The sequence below is a fragment of the Bactrocera latifrons genome, unplaced genomic scaffold, assembly GCF_001853355.1.
Source record: "Bactrocera latifrons isolate USDA-ARS-PBARC rearing strain unplaced genomic scaffold, ASM185335v1 scaffold_114, whole genome shotgun sequence".
Taxonomy (NCBI): domain Eukaryota; kingdom Metazoa; phylum Arthropoda; class Insecta; order Diptera; family Tephritidae; genus Bactrocera; species Bactrocera latifrons.
In genome coordinates this window covers 1,011,590-1,029,607 of record NW_017534564.1, presented here as the reverse complement: position 1 = coordinate 1,029,607, position 18,018 = coordinate 1,011,590, and the positions used below count along the sequence as shown (strand labels likewise).

Below are 18,018 nucleotides of genomic sequence, written 5' to 3'. Positions count from 1 at the left end.
GAAATTTCCGTTAGTATGATTGCCACATGCATCTATTTGAGTGTATGAAAGTTAAAAAAGTATCTCTTTGGAGTAACGAAAATTTTTTCAAACTTTAAGCGAAAAGGAAAAGTGTTAGTTGTTGTGAACTTCAAAATTAAATGGCATTCTATAATGACTGAAATTTATAGATTTACACATACATAGATAGATTTAATTTAGAAGTACCAGTATTTTCTTTTTTTTTTAATTTTTTTAAGTAGTCTTTCAGTTATAGAAAACTTCCCACTATATTTAGTATAACTATCAAAAAAAAATCTTAAAAGCTTTGTAACCCCAATTATGAATTATTTTTTCTTTTATTTTTTCTTTTACAAAAAATTTAAACTTTTAATAGTCAACTAATTTGTAGATAAAATGAACGACAAATAAATTCATTATTTTGTTACAGTTTTTTCATCGAAGGCAACAAAAATTTTCACTTCATGTAATACATATTTCGTCTGCCAACACTGTTCTATCAGCATTTGTTCAATTTATATGTTCGCATTGTTTTTGTTGTTTAGGAGCAACCGTTTTTTATGCACTTTTACAATTCTTGCACTTCATTTTTTCCTCTTCCCATGTTTTCCTGCGCTAAACTTTAGCTTTGTCATGTGCAGTCTCTCGTGATCGGTTAACATTACCACACCCACCATCTGTCCACGTTTAATTATGTATTTGTGAAAATTTTCGTCAAAAACTTTACGACTTTTAATTTCACTGTTGTTTATGTGTTTTTAATGAAAAACAATATTAATTAAATTTATTATAAAAATATTAAAAACTAATTATTAAAAAAAATAAAAAAAATCAATAAAAATAATTTAAAAAGGAGCTTATTAAGGTAAGTGCGTCACCAAAATAGTAACTAAACCATAAGCTTGCTAAAAATTCTTCTTCTTGATTCGCGTAGACACCGCTTGTGCAGTTATATAGTTTGCCAAAACAACAAATCAATAATTTTAGTTTTATTTTCCTTTGTTTGTAATGTCTGTAGGGTTATGATAGAATTTATTAGCTAAAATTTGAATATGAGTTAGTCATATCAAATAGCATGGGAAGTAACAGCTCTGTACATACAGAGATTATTTGGCTAACAATCATCTAAAACAATAGCAATATCTGAAAATACTTTCGCCTTTCTTTCACAAAAGTGTGTTGAGAGATTATTTGTATTTGAGTATGAAAATGACATTAAATGCTGTGAGCGCGAATTTATAATCCGGTAAACATTTTTTAAGGTCTTATGCAGATATTATAAAATTATGCTAAAAACCACTAACATAACTTTTCTTGTAATTGAAAATTTTGCAGTCCGCTATTCAGTACATTAAGCACCGGTATTTTTTATTTAACTGCTACAACTGTACCCGTCACAGTATTTTTCTAATATGCCGAATTTGCAGTTATAATGATACGTACATAAATAAGGCAACCTCTCAGTATATTTTAAAGCTTAACTCATTTGAAGAATTAGTAAAAATTTTATTTGGCGAAAATGCTTGACCTACATAAATGTCTAATTCCGAAATTATCAATTACAATTATATAATAAAACCAATGACATAGATAAACTATAACAGTAAACGCCAATAGCCTGGAATACCAAAATAATAAAGAAAATTAAAAATTTGCAATAGTTGTTGTTCAAACAAGTGAAACAAAAATTCACAGATAAATACTTTCCATGGAAAACTTAGAGCATTCCAAATGCAACTTTTCAGGCTTGGATAATTCATATAAATATATAAGTATAGTATTTGTATGTGTATTCGAGAAAGGCGAAACGAAATTCTGATTAAAAGCACAAAACCAAAAAAAAAAATGAAAATAGTAGTATTTAAAAGAAAAAAAGTAAAAATGTTAGATTTTAACTATGAAAGACTCATAGATGTTGTAATATAGCCAGCTAAGGTTTAAAGTTTTCATTTTGTGTGTGTTCATATATTCAATACTGTTAGAAAATTGTAGTCTGCCTTCTACAAAATTAAATTCAAATAACAATAAAATATATTTTCTCTTCTCCCTTTCTTGTCAGAATTCTAAAGACTATTTTTTTTTTTTTTTTTTTTGTTTTTTGTAACTTCGAACAGTCTTTTCTTAATGTGCTAATTGTTGTTAATAGTTGACTGTACTATTCTGCAAAATTTTGGTGATGGCGTTTAGTTAGCTAAGTTTGTATGTAATGCATTGATTAAGAAATTTCGAGCGATCTCTTCTTTGAAATCACAGCCAAAATTTAAATTTTTTGAATTCGCAGCTTTACTTTCAATAAAATATATCGTTACTTACTTTTATGTATACCCAAGTGCAATAAACTTGACCAAMAATTTGTATACATTTATAATATGCTTTCCATTATTTAATCAATACTTTCCGCAAAATTACACTACTGATTCAAAAAATCACAAAACCTTCTGATTGGTAGCTGATCTGATCTTTCTAACGCCATGAAGCGTAACAACCCTATCGCAATCATTCAGAGCAGTTTACAATTAACTAAAGCCATCATTAGAAAAAAGGAAGATTTCTTTTTATTAGACCTWATCTTTTGACAATTTTCGAATACTAGTGAAATAACGGACCGATTTCACCATGCAAATTTGCCTTGTGTTCAACAGTAATCCAACAATCCCGGTTGTAGACTTTGTTTTTCAAATAACCCCACAAAAAGTTTGTACTATGGTGGGTAGAATCAAAATATCTTGGTAAGCAGTTTTTGCTAAATCATTCAGATGTCAAGTGAAGATTTTGAAAACAATAAATGTCAAACCCGGACATACTCGTTCACATTCATCGATGTGAATTTCCTCAAATCYTTTCATTTTGTCTGAATGTTATAGAGTACGCCTAAAAAATTTGTATCAATATCTACTAATTTATAGAGAACTCGAAGAATATCAACGGAAATAACTTTCCGATTTACAATAAAGTGTGTCCTAGATTTTGAACTTGTCACACCTTCAATTACTGGATTTCCCACCAGCAAGTCAGTCAGTTTGGGCAGCCCTAGTATCTGAATAGGTATGTCATTATCCATTCCAGAGATAAAATCTACAATTATATTACTGAATACAGGAATCACCTCACGACTTAAATGAGAAGCTACCCCGGCATTAGATCAGCGCCAGTTTTCAATGATACTCATAAATAGTAGTTGGWAGCAGAGAATAAGTGTTTCATACACTATGGTCGCAACACTAAGTAGAAAATGTATTGGATTTACTTTATATTATGAACTTAAAATTCTAGAAATTCAATCGACAAATAACAACAAACGCGCAGAAGGTATAATCCAAGATATAGKGAAAATTATCTCGAGTCTGGAGAATAATATGGTTGAGACATGTGTATGGCTTCCTCTTCGGTAAAAGTTTGAGGGCAATTTGTGAATCTAATATAGTAGTAAAGAGTCCAATAGCCAACAAAAATGTGGGCTCATGATGGTTATAATTTTTTCTATGGGGCATGTTTTCAGGCAACATGGGCATCGCTTAATTGTCCAAAGCCTTTGACATATGTACATACTTTTGTGATTATTTCAAGCAACTTTCCATGCAATGATAAATAGGTCAAGTATCTCTCCCACTCTTGATTATCTTGATATCCCTAATAATATTATATAATATTGACTGCTCAGTAAGATTTTCATTGAATCGGCGAATCAGCGATGAATACAGCTCTCAGTAAAGCTCTAAACATGAACGACTTATTGTAAGCTTTTATAGGATTGCAGGAGTTTTCTATGAAGAAGAATGAAAAGATGTGGCACTAAATCTAAATCCTATAGTTGAAGATTTCTRCAATAAATGCCTTAAATGCTTGCTTAAAAGGAATAAAATTTGCTATTTACGACTGTAGTAMAATCTTATCTAGAGCTAAATCTTCAACGAGAAACTACACAAAATAAAATAGRTAATTCTTAATTAAAGATAAAATAAACTTTTTTTGTCAACTTTAAACAATCGACTGTAAATTTGAGCTTTTAAACAGATCAGATGACATTACAAGACTTAAGTGGCTTCTAAAAGGGTACTTTTCATAAGAACGTGACTTAAAGTTTCTGYATACACGTTCGAATAAGACTTAATGAACTTTTTATTACATGAAAAATAACAGCACATTTTTCTTATAAAAGAATTCGCAGTAAACTTTCAAGCAGAAGCTTAAAGTCTCCCAGTGCGTCTGTAGACACAAATAGCTTTGAAGCTTTTATTGCGTTTAGAAGGAACTACATATGCGCAGGCATTGAAAACAAATCTCGCATACACCTGCACGAACATTTGTCTGTGCGCCTGCTCGACTGCGAGAACTCAGCGACGAACAACAGAGACGCGCATTCATAAATGTCAAGCTGAAAGGCAGCGCAGCAACCAACATTATGTTGGGCTTAGTTTGGATTGAGCTGGAGTGGAAGCCAGCAATTGCAATAATATCAACAACACAAATAAATTGCAAAATGCATAGGCATGATGGATTTACGAATGCATGTGTGTGTTGCTACTTACTGTAACTGTATATATATACCTGAATGTAAATATATAAGTATATAGAAGATATTGTCAATGCGAAAGTGGACCAGTATTCGCAATATTTTTAAATTAGTGTGTTTGTAAGGTTATCTCATCGCGTTTCTGATATTTATATATATTCTGACTTACAAAGAGCGCTGGCAATGCAATCGCGGCRGTATTTCTGCATACATACTAACACATATTTGTTTCTTTTATGCCATCCGTTTATGCTTTTATATGAAATCAAATAAAAGCGCTGCCGCCCTCGCCGCCGCGTCGTGCGTCGTCAGCAATGCAGGCAAGTAGAAGCTTCCACAGTGGCAGAGACAGTTGAAGGAAATTTTAATGGACTGTGTTGGGTTTTTATTTGCAAAATAGCATAAAAAGCTCCAGCTTACATACAAACTGACAACTGGCTTCCAATGTAGATAGCTAAACATATGCACGCAGTMCGCTATAAACGGTCTTGTAATGGCGGTGTGTGTTTCTAATGGCATAACGTTAAATGCTTAAGTGCTTGTGTGACGGCAGCTCCTCCTAACGGAATGGGGTCTGTACAGTTGCTCAAAGCTAAGGGAATACGCCAATGTTTTATATTATTTGTTTGTGTTAATGACATTTAATAGCATATAACCATGGTATTAAGCACAGAAGTGTGTTGTTTGTAATTTTTAAGAATATTCGAATTTTTAAGTCATTAYCTTACCTTTAATGAAGCAAATAATAGGTTTTCAAAAAAGTCTTGTGGTATTTTTGCGGTATTGAATTTTCAATTGTTCATAACATTTTTTTTTTTTTTTTTTTTGATGACTCATGCCCAGCCCAACATACTGATGCTACGGCTGCTACTATGCCGGTCTCTCTCGACCAATTCAGCGATTTTATCGCAATTTTCGATGACAGGCCTTCTAGAGTGTGGCGCATCTTCGACCACCTCTACGCCAGAACGAAAACGTAGAAACCATCGTTGTGCGGTGGAAATGGAAACTGTTTCGACTCCATAAACTGCACAAATTTTATTGGCGGCTTGAGATGCATTTTTGCCTTTATYGTAGTAGTACTGTAAAATATGCMGTATTTTCTCTTTATTTTACTCGCGAACGACTTDAAAGAAACGACAMTCAATCAAACACGTGTTAGCGCGTGAAATGAGCTTTCCAAAAAAGTATAGCATGACCCGATGCGACGAATAACACTAGAACTACACGCTCTCAGCGACAGCTTAGCCAGCTTTTTTTAAATGGTTCAAATTCGTTTGATAATGAATGCTAAGTTCCTTAGCGAAGTCATGGCTGCTTATGTGACGGTCCTGGTCAATATTTTCCATAATTTCATAGACTTTTTCAACTATAGATCGACCAGAGCTTCGTGCATTTTTCTCATTTCCAGAACGGTGGCTTGAAGAAAATTTCAGGAAATCAAATTTTACTGGAATTCTTATCATACAGCAAAAAACTGCTATGAAACTCGAAAGTTCCCTTAAATTAATATAAAAGTGATATCAGTGGAGAAAAAGTGTTAGTTCGGAGATTAAAGCGTTGCCTTGTATAATAACCTATATCAAATTTTGTGAAGCTATCCTGTAAACTAAAAAAGTTTTCTTACAACGACTTTTTTCTCAACGATCAGTGTGTACGGCCACATTTAGTGCCATATAAGCRAATCCGCCAAATAACCAGCTTCTTGGGAAGAAAAGGACACAGGATACACAGTCAGACTAACGGACAGATAGACGCAGATGCCTAATCGACTAAAATCGTTACATTGTCCATTTACATACAAATTTCATAAGAAAGTTTTGTGGGAAACTTAATACACCCTCGATTATCAAGCCTTTGGATTAAAGCTATTGATGAACTGTTTTCTTTGAAATTACAGCGACTGAGGTGAATACGTGACCTCTTAACAAACACTCTATCAGGGGAACACCCTCTGAACTTATTTAAATGGAAGACCTTTTGAACTGGATAACTAGAACAAACCCTGAGCGAAGTTTACCAGGTATAGATACGCACCCGATACTTTCTAAAGCGCAAATTAAATACGAAAATGAGATGATTATGAATGCGGAAGAACCCGAAGAACTCAAACCACTAATAAACAGATGGTTGGTAGAGTATCAGAATCTGACGAAATCAGAACTTGCCAAATTCAACCCGGCAACTCAAGAGGCGCTTAGATCTAAATATATTTTAGCTAGAAAAATGCATGAAACATTAAAGGAACGTGCCATCAGGCGAAAACAAGGACTGCCAAATCCTAAACTGAATASAAATCTTGCCGACTTCCCCGAAACACCAGAGCGGCCAAATACGCGACATAGTATAAATTCTAATGTTAAACAAAATGAAGAGAGACGAGAGCTTAAGGTATTTGTGGAGAAAGCCTTCAGTGTTATCAGCAACGTGGAAAAACGAAATAATTTACTGGAGGAAATATTTTATGAAAACAATAAGGCAAATAAAGCAAACTTCTCTTCACGGAACCCAAGTGTCTCCGCTTCTACGAATGACTCACACACAACGCATGTTGAGCCAAGTAAAACCAGTTCCAGCTACTCAACAACACCTCTTCGTCGGTCAAGCAGAAGGTGCACGTCACCTCGTGTTGGGAATCCACAAAAGCGTGTGCTAATAGAAGTGAGTGGAGAAACTAACACAGGACAACGGGGCATATCAATGCCTATACGAAGAAARGCCGACTTGCCGACTATTGCCAACGGCGATATCTACACAGTAATCGGTCCGAATGGCACAAGAGTACCCACCAAAAAATTTAAAGCCCTATCTTTTACAGCAGCAGGTATTACCACACGTAAGTTGCTAAGTTTGGTTTTCCCGGATGAGATCCTGGSGAAAAGTACACTTAGTGGCAAGCCATCACCAGCATTTGTGGGCCGTGAACGGCCTCCTAAGGATCCATTGAATCCGGAAAAAGTTGCGGACATCGAATATTGTGTTTTGTCCCGCATACATTCGTCCAAATATGTAGTACGCAACGTAATCACCACTAAATGTTCGGATGTCTCAAAGAAGTATAGGCACCTCAATAAGGCTCCACGACCTAATGATCGAAACGAAGAATGAAGAATGGCATATGACAAACTTTTTCTAATTTTTAAGTTGTAACATTAYTTATAAAGAAAATGTATTATATATAAACTCTTTTACTCTATTATTATAAATATACTATGTATTTTAAACAAAAGCGAGTTTCGTGCTCTGCTTTCTAGAAAATGTAAATTTCCTTAAATCCTTAAATAAATTATGCAAAAGACATCATTGTTAACCCGACAAAAAATGTATGGATTTCGTTTGTCAAAGATAAAGATAAAGAAAAAACAAAAATAAAGATAAATGTATAAAGATAAAGATAAAGATAAAGATGAAGTTAAAGATAAAGATAAAGATAAAGATAAAGATAAAGATAAAGATAAAGTTAAAGATAAAGATAAAGATAAAGATAAAGATAAAGATATAGGGAGTTTTTATTCTTATTATGGTAGGTCAGCTCAAATTGGAAAAAATTTTAGATTTCGAAATGTCGTAATAGTTGTACAACAACACACGAAAGAGAAGTAAGCAATTGCCTAGGTAGATGTCATAGCCAAAAATCACTGTAAGCTCGTCATTCTATAATTGGAGATTAAACAATAACAACAATCAAACATWCCTTTCAATCGAATATTTTTTTTTCGACAACTAAGCTAAGTAGTKGTTTAAATAACAGAAACAAAAATTTACTATTGCTTTTGCCATTGTTCGATCAATTTCAACAACTCCYGAATGGGGCAGCTTTATAAATACTAAATTTAACGAAGTATGTATTTGACAACTAAAGACATTTCTGTATACAACAAACCGATTCGAATACATTGGTTTCAAGCTCACACAATTAATGCACAATTTTCTTTGGAATTACAGCGCTTGAGGCGAACGGCACAACATCAATTGACTCATCTTTAGTACGACTTAAAAAAGTTTCATATTCACGAGAGATTGACAGCAAATACACYATAGAGAGAACTCAATAGATACCAAGAAAATACTAATATAAAGTCATGCTCCCGATTATTTCTAAGGCTACAATAGCAGCTGAAAACGAGATGATGAGACATGTCAGCGATCCCAGACAAATGAGGGGATTGATAAGCAAATGGATGGAGGATTATCCCAAGTTAGAACTTGGAAAACTCAGTGCAGAAGTTCAGACGGCTGTTATAGCAAAATATGAGATAGTGGAGAAACTGGCTGCTGTTTTAAATCAGTATGAGCTCTTGAACCCGGAAATAAATTTTGATAATGATGATGTATCTTCAACAACCGACAGCGGTTACTCCGCTTCTCCAAGCAGTCTCGCTTCCACAACACCGTTGCGCATGGCAAGCAGTGCTGGATCAACCAGTCCAATTAGGCCAATTGCAAGTAATCCAGCTTACCCAGCAACACCCACACGTTGGTCAAATAGCAAAAAAATGGTGTCGCGTCGCCTTATTAATGATAGCGTTGCTACCAGAAGTGGTGTAATAACGAATAGTCATCGTACTCCCCATGCGCGTTTACCAGATTTCACCTGCTCACTACAGGCAGCAACTTCAACACCCATGCGAGTTCCAGCCTTGCCCCATGCTGCCAACAATAATGGCTATACTGTGATTGGCCCGAATGGTACAATAGTACTAACTAAAGAATTCAATACCATATCATTCAGTTCGCCGACCATGGCCACACGCAACTTGCTCTGTTTGGTATTCTCGGAAGAGGATCTGGCGAAAAATACACTCAACGGCAAGCCCTCGTCAGCAATTAGGAAACGTGGACGTCCTCCTAAAGGTCTATTGAATCCGCACAAGGTTGCGGATGTCATACAGTGTATTACATCGCGCACAAATTTCACCGAACACGACGTTCGCTGCACAATCACCACAAAATGCGCAGACAGCGCAAAGAAGTTTAGACGACTCAGTAAAATTCCTGAATCGCAAAATTCGGAGAAATGAAGAAGAAGCAGGAAACTACCTACTTTAGTTGTGAAATTGATTGCTGTTTTATTATTTTTATTTATTAGATGAGGAAGATTTATTACTCAAGTAAAGGTTTAAGCTATAATTATATTATGTATAATTAATGAAGTAATTCATTAAACGAAATGAGGAAAGCCATGATGAAGAGTATACTCTTAAGGAATATTAGTTGTGCACTTGACTTATACATTATGACTTGTGAGTTATATAAGATTTGTATACGATATGATATTTTATAATATATATGATAATTTCTATATTTATGTAAAATTTTCTTACTCGATAATAATATTATTTATAATTAGAGATTTTACAATTTACTTTAATACAAAAATGGAAAGGAGAGAGGAAAACGAAGAAGAATAACATACAGAGGAGGATACCGCAGCGAGCTCGATTACATTCCACATTCTTATATGTGAATTATATATGATTTATGTTTATTATTGTATTGGTAAGAGTATTTTATGTAATTTATGATTTCTTCTATTTATGTGTCTATATATTTATAAATTTTATTATTAATGATTTTAATACGTACTTTAGTGAAACAAAATTGTGAGTACGAAAAAAAGTTAAGAAAAAAATAAAAAATGTTAAGGAAAATTTGTTATGAGCTCGATTTATATTATTAGATATGAATCAAATATGATCTAAGTATACTGTATAAAGGTAGTATTTCACATAATTTATAAATTTATGTTTAATTTTCTTTCTCCATATTCATGTTATGTGTAATTATTGATTGTCCTTAATATTTGATTCAATAAAGAGAAATAAAAAAATGCTCTGCCGGAGGAAAAAAGTAAATATATTTGCCTTCTTACTGTTACACTAAGCCCGAGAACGTGTAAGCTTTTTTATTTGAAATGATACCTCAAGGAAATTATGCAAAGATTCATAAATTTTTTAAGTAATAAACACCATATAGTGTAACGATATTGCACTTACATAACCAGACTTAACAACAACTTAATAAAGCCACATACCACAAAAATATTAKATTTTTTTAACAGTCGTTAATCCCCTACAAGACGGTGTATGTAATCTGGTCAGCGATTTGACAGTCACAACTGAAAAAAATTTGCTAGCGCGCGGAACAAACTTTCTATAATTTTGTTAAGGGTTTAGGTATGTAGGTTTCAGAGTTACAAAAAAATGGTATTTTTAAAATTTTTTCTAATATAAAGAGTCGTACATATATTTCAAAAATATAATATGCCATATGAAAGGTACAAATTTGAACAATGTTTCCTGAAATGTTTATATAAAAACGTTGAAAATCCAGCCGTTGTGACCTCATCTCCCTGAGTTTCTCACAAAAAAAGTGCTCTCGCCGTGGACAGCATAACTTATTCTTGGTTCATCTTAAATAAAAACCAAAAATATGCCGTTAGTACATATAGAAATCTCATTTTGGAATGAAAAAAAAAACAAAAACAAATTAAAATGTTCATATTTCCTCAAACATTGAACAAAAAATCTCATTTTTTAGTAAATTTTTCCCCATTTAATGGCTTAAAAAATAAGTTGAAATGAAAGGAATCCTTCGTCATTTTGAAGATGTGTACACAATTCGATCTAGATCGGTCCATAATTTTTCGAGAAATCGTGTCCACCGAATATAAAAATAGAGTTTTGAAAAACAAAAAATGCAATTAAAGTTGGTGCGCTAAACTCTCTTAGAATTTTACTTAATATTTTGYGAGCATATTTTACACACATTATACTATTTAATAAGACATAAACAATAAATCAATTTTTTTTTTTTTTTTAATTTTCAAACCCACCTAACAGTAAGCGCCTTATGCAAACACTGATGTAAACGAGCTTATGTGTATGACTTTACATCTCCCATGTGTTGAGGGCATTCGGACTTGGTTCACTATATAACTATGTTGCTTACTGCTTTTTAATTAGTCACTGCTAACCATAACTACATTAATTCTGAAATTTATWCGTAATGACTGAAAAGCTATCAAGCATCTCAGTTACGACTATAAATTTATCACGACWGAAAAATTATTTTGCGCAGTAGATAACCAAAGTTTTATTTTTTAATAAATTTATAAGTTTTAATTAAATCAATTACGAAAAAACTTTCTCGATCGCTGCCTGCCACTTTTTTGGATTCGTGGACATTTCATAATTCAAAAATGCTTAAATAACAACGAAAATTTACAAACCATGTATTTTTATTTGAAAATTTTATAACTTACGTATATTTTAGTTGAAAAATGCTCTCTTTCATAAAAATATATAATACGAGTATATTTGTAGCTCAAATCTCAATTCGTTCTTTCATAGAGTCATGCAAAACTTTTGGTTTATGACAAGATATAAAACTACAAAGGTATTTGACAACTTCTCCAAACTCCTATGGATATGTGTGCTATCTTTTTTTGGTGACTGTTAGAAAAACTGTATACATTGACAGTAATTGTACTGTTCATATRACTGTCAGTAATGCCAGTACTAAAGCATCCAGCTATTTCATATTTACATATGCAAATCTATAGTAAGATTTTGAGTCGTAGGTGTCTCATTTTAGCAAAGCATAGTGACGGTCAGCCGACTAATAAAATGGAAGTGCATTGGGTAATCCATCAGCAGTTTAKTGTGGGATAGTTAGTACTAGGAATTGCTATTATTACAAAACACTTGAATATATTCTGTGCGATTCTCCCTATTTCAGTATATTAGAACCCACCCCATCTGAAATGGCATTCTTAACTAAACAGATATAGTTCTTTTAAGCATTGGTTATGCCGTAATCCTTTCTCRTATGTGCTGCAACAAAAGGTTTACATAAATATACACAATACTGCGGAATRAATGCAATTTCTATGAACTTAAGCACCACCTCTTGTCAGCARGGTCATTAAACAACAAACTCCTCAAAAAACGCCTCAACTGTTTTATTCGACGTAATGCTAGGGTTATGCAGTTGCTAAATTCCTCACCTTGAACGCATTCGAAAAATGCAATAATATTATTATRCTAATAATATTTGGACARGTCAAAGTARTTGTTTCCGTAACATTCTAYTTCGCTCAAGGGATAACTRTCTAAGTGCCGTCCTTCTTTTTTGTTATTCTTTCTCAATAGAAAGATTGGGTAATTTCACAACTACTCAAAAAGAAAGGCGGAGAGTAATTGCAAAAAAGAGTTATTACAAACCTGTGTTAAATATCATAGGTGTGTCACAATGTAAATGGTAAAAGATATGCAAAAGACATCTGATGTAGCAACTTTCGAATTTAAGTTTGTCGGAGCTACAAAAACAAATTTACTATTTTCTTTATATTTGCAGCGCTTGAGATGGATACCTGATACTGAATAGCACGGCATCACAGGTATAACAATCTACCTGTGGACTACAGAACTAATTTTTCTAAACTCCTAAGTTACAGAGAAACTGTATTTTCACAAAGTATTGAATAAATTATTATTACATAGTATGGACCACCTGCTACCGATTCTGTCTGARGAGGAATACAGAGCTGAAGTCGAATTGTTTGATAAGGCCAGAGATCCGGATGAAGTAGACAATGTGATAAAGAGATGGTTGAGACTATATCTACCCATATTGAAGCCTGGTGAACTCACGCAGAATGCCCTAGATATTATTAAATGCAGAGTTACACATACGGAGAAAATAACTAAGCTTTCAAGAATATATAGAAGTTTTATGAAACACCAAAAAAGCTCTACCAATCAATTAAATGTCTCTGCAAGCGACGCATACACGACGCATGCTGGATCAAGTACAAGTAGTTTTAGCGTTRCAGCACCCTCAGTACACAGCACAGGTACACCAACATTTACCCCCCCATCACCTGCGGCAAGTTCATTGCCTATGCGAATACCAAATTTGTCCCCTACTGACGACTGTAAGTACACAGTGATTGGTCCSAATGGCACAACAGTATGCACCAGAGATTTCCAAGATATATCCTTTAAGGCGCCGGCCGTGGCCACGCGCAGTTTGCTTTGTTTGGTTTTCACGGAAGAGGTCTTGGCGAGAAATACACTCAGCGGTAAACCCTCACCAGCATTTAAGGGTCGTGAACGTCCTCTTAAGGGACAACTAAATCTGGACAAAGTTTCGGATATCATACATTGTATTACMTCGCGCACAGATTTCACTGAAAGGAATGTTCGCACCATAATCACCACAAAATGTTCGGATAGCACAAAGAAGTTAAAGAAACTGAAAMAGAAGCAAGAATAGAAGCCACGGTGACTCGGMAGCCACAAATTATATGTTCAATTTGGTTTTATATTTTATTTTATGTTATCTAAAGATGGTTTATGTACAAACATATATGTATATATAATTAGTTGATTGATAAGTTGCGACAAGTGATCTTTGATTTGTCTATGGATAAGATATTTCATATATGGTAAATTATATATTATATTTATTTAAAATTTTCTTTTTCAATAATTATATTGTTTATAATTAGTGATTTCATAATTTAATCTATTGCAACAATGACAAGGAGTAAGGAAAACGAATAAGAATAACGGGGAGAGAAGGATACTCACTTTCAGGGCGGATTAGTTGCAAGCACGTTTATGTTCCATAGTCCTGCCTTGTATGATTTATGTTTATTGCTGTATTTGTAAGTATTTTACGTAATTTATAAGTTTTTCTATACATTTTTATTATATACTTGTATAATTAATAATTTTAATACGTTTAAAAAAACTTGTGGGTGTAAGGACAAGTTGAGATGAAACACAAAGGAAATACTTTTAAGACAAATAAGTTATGAGCTCATATTTTAAGGAAATATTATCTAATCATACCATGTTATTGTAGATAATTTATATATTAATGTTTAGTTTACTTGTTCYACAGTTAAGTATTATAATTTGTAATTATTGTTTGACTTTAATATGTAATTTAGTTACAGAAATAAAAAAAAAAACTTTTTTTTTTTAACTTTTTTAATTTTTTTTTTAGTCAGACAAGCATTGTTTTATTTGATTACATTTTGAAGTCAATTTCTTAACGCAACTCTCATATAAAATTCCGTCCATATTTACAAAAACTATTCACTGTCTATTTTCACAAGCTTTTCTCAATTTCTCAGCAAAATCCTTTGCCAGACACAGAACAAGTATTGACCACATGGTTCGAGGTACGGACTATAAGGTGGATGCTTAAGAACCTCTCAATAAAACTTTCGGAGCCTCTGGCACGCCACTATTGATGTGTGCAGTCTTTTGTTGTTCTGATGGAGCACAATTCTGCATTCAGACGATTCAGATGTTGACACTACTGAATTAGTAGAGAAGCAACTCTTAGTAGATGATTTCCTACCGATCTTACCAAACGCATAGCAAAAGTTTCCAGTCAAGCAATCATAGAACTGTTAGAGATGTATTTTTAGCAGGAAATCACATCTTTTTAATGCCATATCGTGTTACCATATCACACTTATACAACCCGAGATATGAATTAATAAAGTCATCTACACTATTCGATTTCTTTTTAATAGCTGTTTATAGAAATTTAAAGTCATACTTTGATACAACTAGGGTTTGCAATATACAAAGAATGTATCGCTCTAGGTCGCTCTCAAAAGGACCTTAGTTGTTTCTTTCGACGAATTGCTAGGGTTATTCAGTTGCTATAATTCCTTACCTTGAACGCATTTAAATAATGCAATAATATTATTATGCTAAAAATATTTGGATATGTTAACAAAATAGGTGTGTAGAATAACTAATTAAGTGTCGTATTTATTTTTTTTTTTCTGTATAGAAAATGGAGTTATGTGTTAAATACCATGGGTGTGTCACAGGATAAAAGATAAGGGATATACAAAAGACATTTCAGTGTAGCAACTTTCAAATTTAAGATTATTTGAGCTGAATACGCGACTACCTGAACAGCACGACCTCAGGTGCAACATTCTACCTGTGAACCAGCCGGCCTATAAAGGCTGGTGACACGGCCAACTATGGTCACAGTCACTCGAGCTTGACAGCAAACTAAACGGAGAAACTACAAAAAAATTGAACAAAATAGTAATAAAAAGTATGGAGTTCCAACAGCTACCGGCTATTTCTGAGGAGGAGTTCGAAGCCGAAGTCGATTTGTTTGATAGGGCTACAGATCCGGACGAAGTAGACAAGTTGCTAAACAGATGGTTGGAAATGTATCTACCGGCATTAAAGCCTGGAAACGTACTTGACCAGGAAGCGCAAGAAATTATTAAAATTAGATTTACATATACGGACAAAATGATTAAACTTGCAAGAATATGTAGACGAATCATGGAGCACCAAAGAAATATGTCAGTACGAAAAGTGTTATTAGAACAGCGTCAATTAACTGTCTCTGCGAGCAACCCTTATGCGCGGCATGCTGCACCAATTAGAAGTAGATCCAGTGTCATTGCAATCCCTGTTGGTTCAAACGGAGGGCAGCACACGGCGCCTCGCATCATTTATAATGGCAGTTACAGCACTAACAACRGCACCATAAAAAATGTAGTAATTAACGACGTGGAAGCCCAACCGAACAGCGGCATGGATGGCATACAATCTATTGCTGCATATGAAACTGTTGCTACAAGTTCCGGAACATCTCTCGTGACAAGTTCAACAACCATGCAAATACCAATCTTGACCAATAATATACACAGTAGGAACAGCGTGGAGTATAATCGCCCTTCCAGCACCAGCACGTCAACACAAGTCATGACAAATTCAATGTCCTCTGAAAACAACACATACAATATTGTTGACAGTAATAACATCAGGCATTCAATAAACAATGAACACGCGGTGCAATCGACTAATACCATTGAAACCATAGGATCAGTAGCTGCATATGAAACTGTTGCTACATGTACTGGAAGCGGCATCGGCATTTCTAATGCCATGAATCGCACTGCCAGCAGCAATACAGCAGCGCTTGCCTTGTCTCAACCCGAGATAAGTTCTACCACTATGCAAATGCCGATCGTGCACAATAGTATCCGGGTTTTGAATTYCGCAGAGAATGATCGCGTTACCAGCACTAGTACACCAATATTTAACCTCCCACGACCCGCTGCAAGTTCAACGCCTATGCAAGCACAAAATTTGCCCCCTACTGACGACTGCAATTACACAGTGCTTGGTCCGAATGGCACAACAGTATCCAGCAAACAGTTCAAAGACATATCATTTAAGGTTCCGTCCACGGCCACGCGCAGCCTGCTTTGTTTGGTCTTCTCGGAAAAGGTTCTGGCCAAAAATACACTCAGCGGCAAGCCCTCACCAGCATTTAAGGACCGTCAACGTCCTCTTAAGGGACAATTAGATCCGGACAAGGTTTCAGATATCATATATTGTGTTAGAAAGAACACAAATTTGTCTGAGAAGAATGTTCGCACCATCATCACCACTAAATGTGCGGATAGCACAAAGAAATTGAGACGTCTCAGTCAGCCGCCGAAAGCCACTGAGTGAATTGAATTAAGCAGGAGCAAGAACTGAAAGACGGCGTGGCTCCTTAGTCACGAATTTTGTAATATATGTATATATTTCATTTATTTTATTTATTTAATTTATTCACAGGGATTTGGGTTTTTCTTTTAATTAATTGATGTAAATAGGATTTATGTATACAGATTATTTTATATCTTTGTGTATACTATATATGTTAATTTTCTCACTCTGTAACATTGCTTTGCATAGTTTTAATATTTAATATTTATTGTAATAGCAAAAAAAGAACAAAAACTGTATATAAAAGCTCTACTGGAGCGACAAAAAAACGAAATTTCTCAGTGTTTTTAGTTCTAGCTTTTGCAGTTTCGCGACTATATTTAGGGCAGTGAACTACATTAGATCTTCTCCAAGTTACAAAAAAGATAACAGTAGCAGAATAATTTAGATTTATTTGCGAGGTTATACAAATTTCTTTCCCGATCAGCTTGGCAAAGTGAGTCCATTTAATCATTTGCATCTGCCTGTCTGTATACACGCAAATTAGTCGCTTAGATTTGAGTTATCGATTTCAAATTTGAGACCCTTTTTCCCAAGTAGCTGTTAATTTGTCGAAACCTCCGATACCAAAGCACTAGCTGGCGGGTTTTTTCCGACAAAGACGAAGAAAGAAGAGTAAACGACACTATATTTTTACCCACCCTTTTAACATAAATCTTGAGTAAGATTTGCTATTTCATCATGGTAAGATATACRATCMRAAAACGAGGCAAAAATGTKAAAATTCACWACCAAAATTCGGTGTCAGTGGACTCCACTTTAAGAGCGCTACATCGAATTTATGGTCGTCATAATCGTCCTATCAGATCAACAATTGAGCTTCTAGAGGAAAAACTTCAATTCACAGGCACAATGCTGTGCCAGTGAGACAAAGAAGTCTCCATATGTCGAAAATATTAGCGGATCAATTGCGAGAGACCCAAATTAATCTCATACACGTCATTCTCA

General features: G+C 34.2%; 2 protein-coding genes across 6 annotated transcripts; both read left to right on the top strand.

Annotated features, from left to right (window-relative positions):
* Positions 1–818: 818 nt before the first annotated feature.
* Positions 819–14,471, top strand: LOC108975884 (early boundary activity protein 2-like). Of its 5 annotated transcripts, none has more exons than XR_001993901.1 (3): positions 824–865; positions 12,872–13,964; positions 14,028–14,470. XR_001993901.1 is itself a non-coding variant. In XM_018944699.1 (3 exons), the coding sequence occupies exons 2-3, from the start codon at positions 6,482–6,484 to the stop codon at positions 7,619–7,621; spliced, it is 1,083 nt and encodes a 360-aa protein (XP_018800244.1). In that variant the 5' UTR covers positions 825–865; positions 6,414–6,481; the 3' UTR covers positions 7,622–7,810. The 5 variants fall into 5 exon arrangements, 3 of the variants coding, with proteins under 3 accessions (XP_018800253.1, XP_018800244.1, XP_018800236.1); XM_018944699.1 differs by lacking the exons at positions 12,872–13,964; positions 14,028–14,470 and adding exons at positions 6,414–7,277; positions 7,335–7,810 and having other exon boundaries at positions 825–865; XR_001993904.1 differs by lacking the exon at positions 824–865 and having other exon boundaries at positions 12,872–12,914; positions 13,018–13,964; positions 14,028–14,471.
* An 872-nt stretch (positions 14,472–15,343) lies between these two features.
* LOC108975877 (chitinase-like protein PB1E7.04c) lies at positions 15,344–17,037 on the top strand. Its single transcript, XM_018944678.1, has one exon. The coding sequence runs from the start codon at positions 15,613–15,615 to the stop codon at positions 17,029–17,031; it is 1,419 nt and encodes a 472-aa protein (XP_018800223.1). The 5' UTR covers positions 15,344–15,612; the 3' UTR covers positions 17,032–17,037.
* Positions 17,038–18,018: the final 981 nt, after the last annotated feature.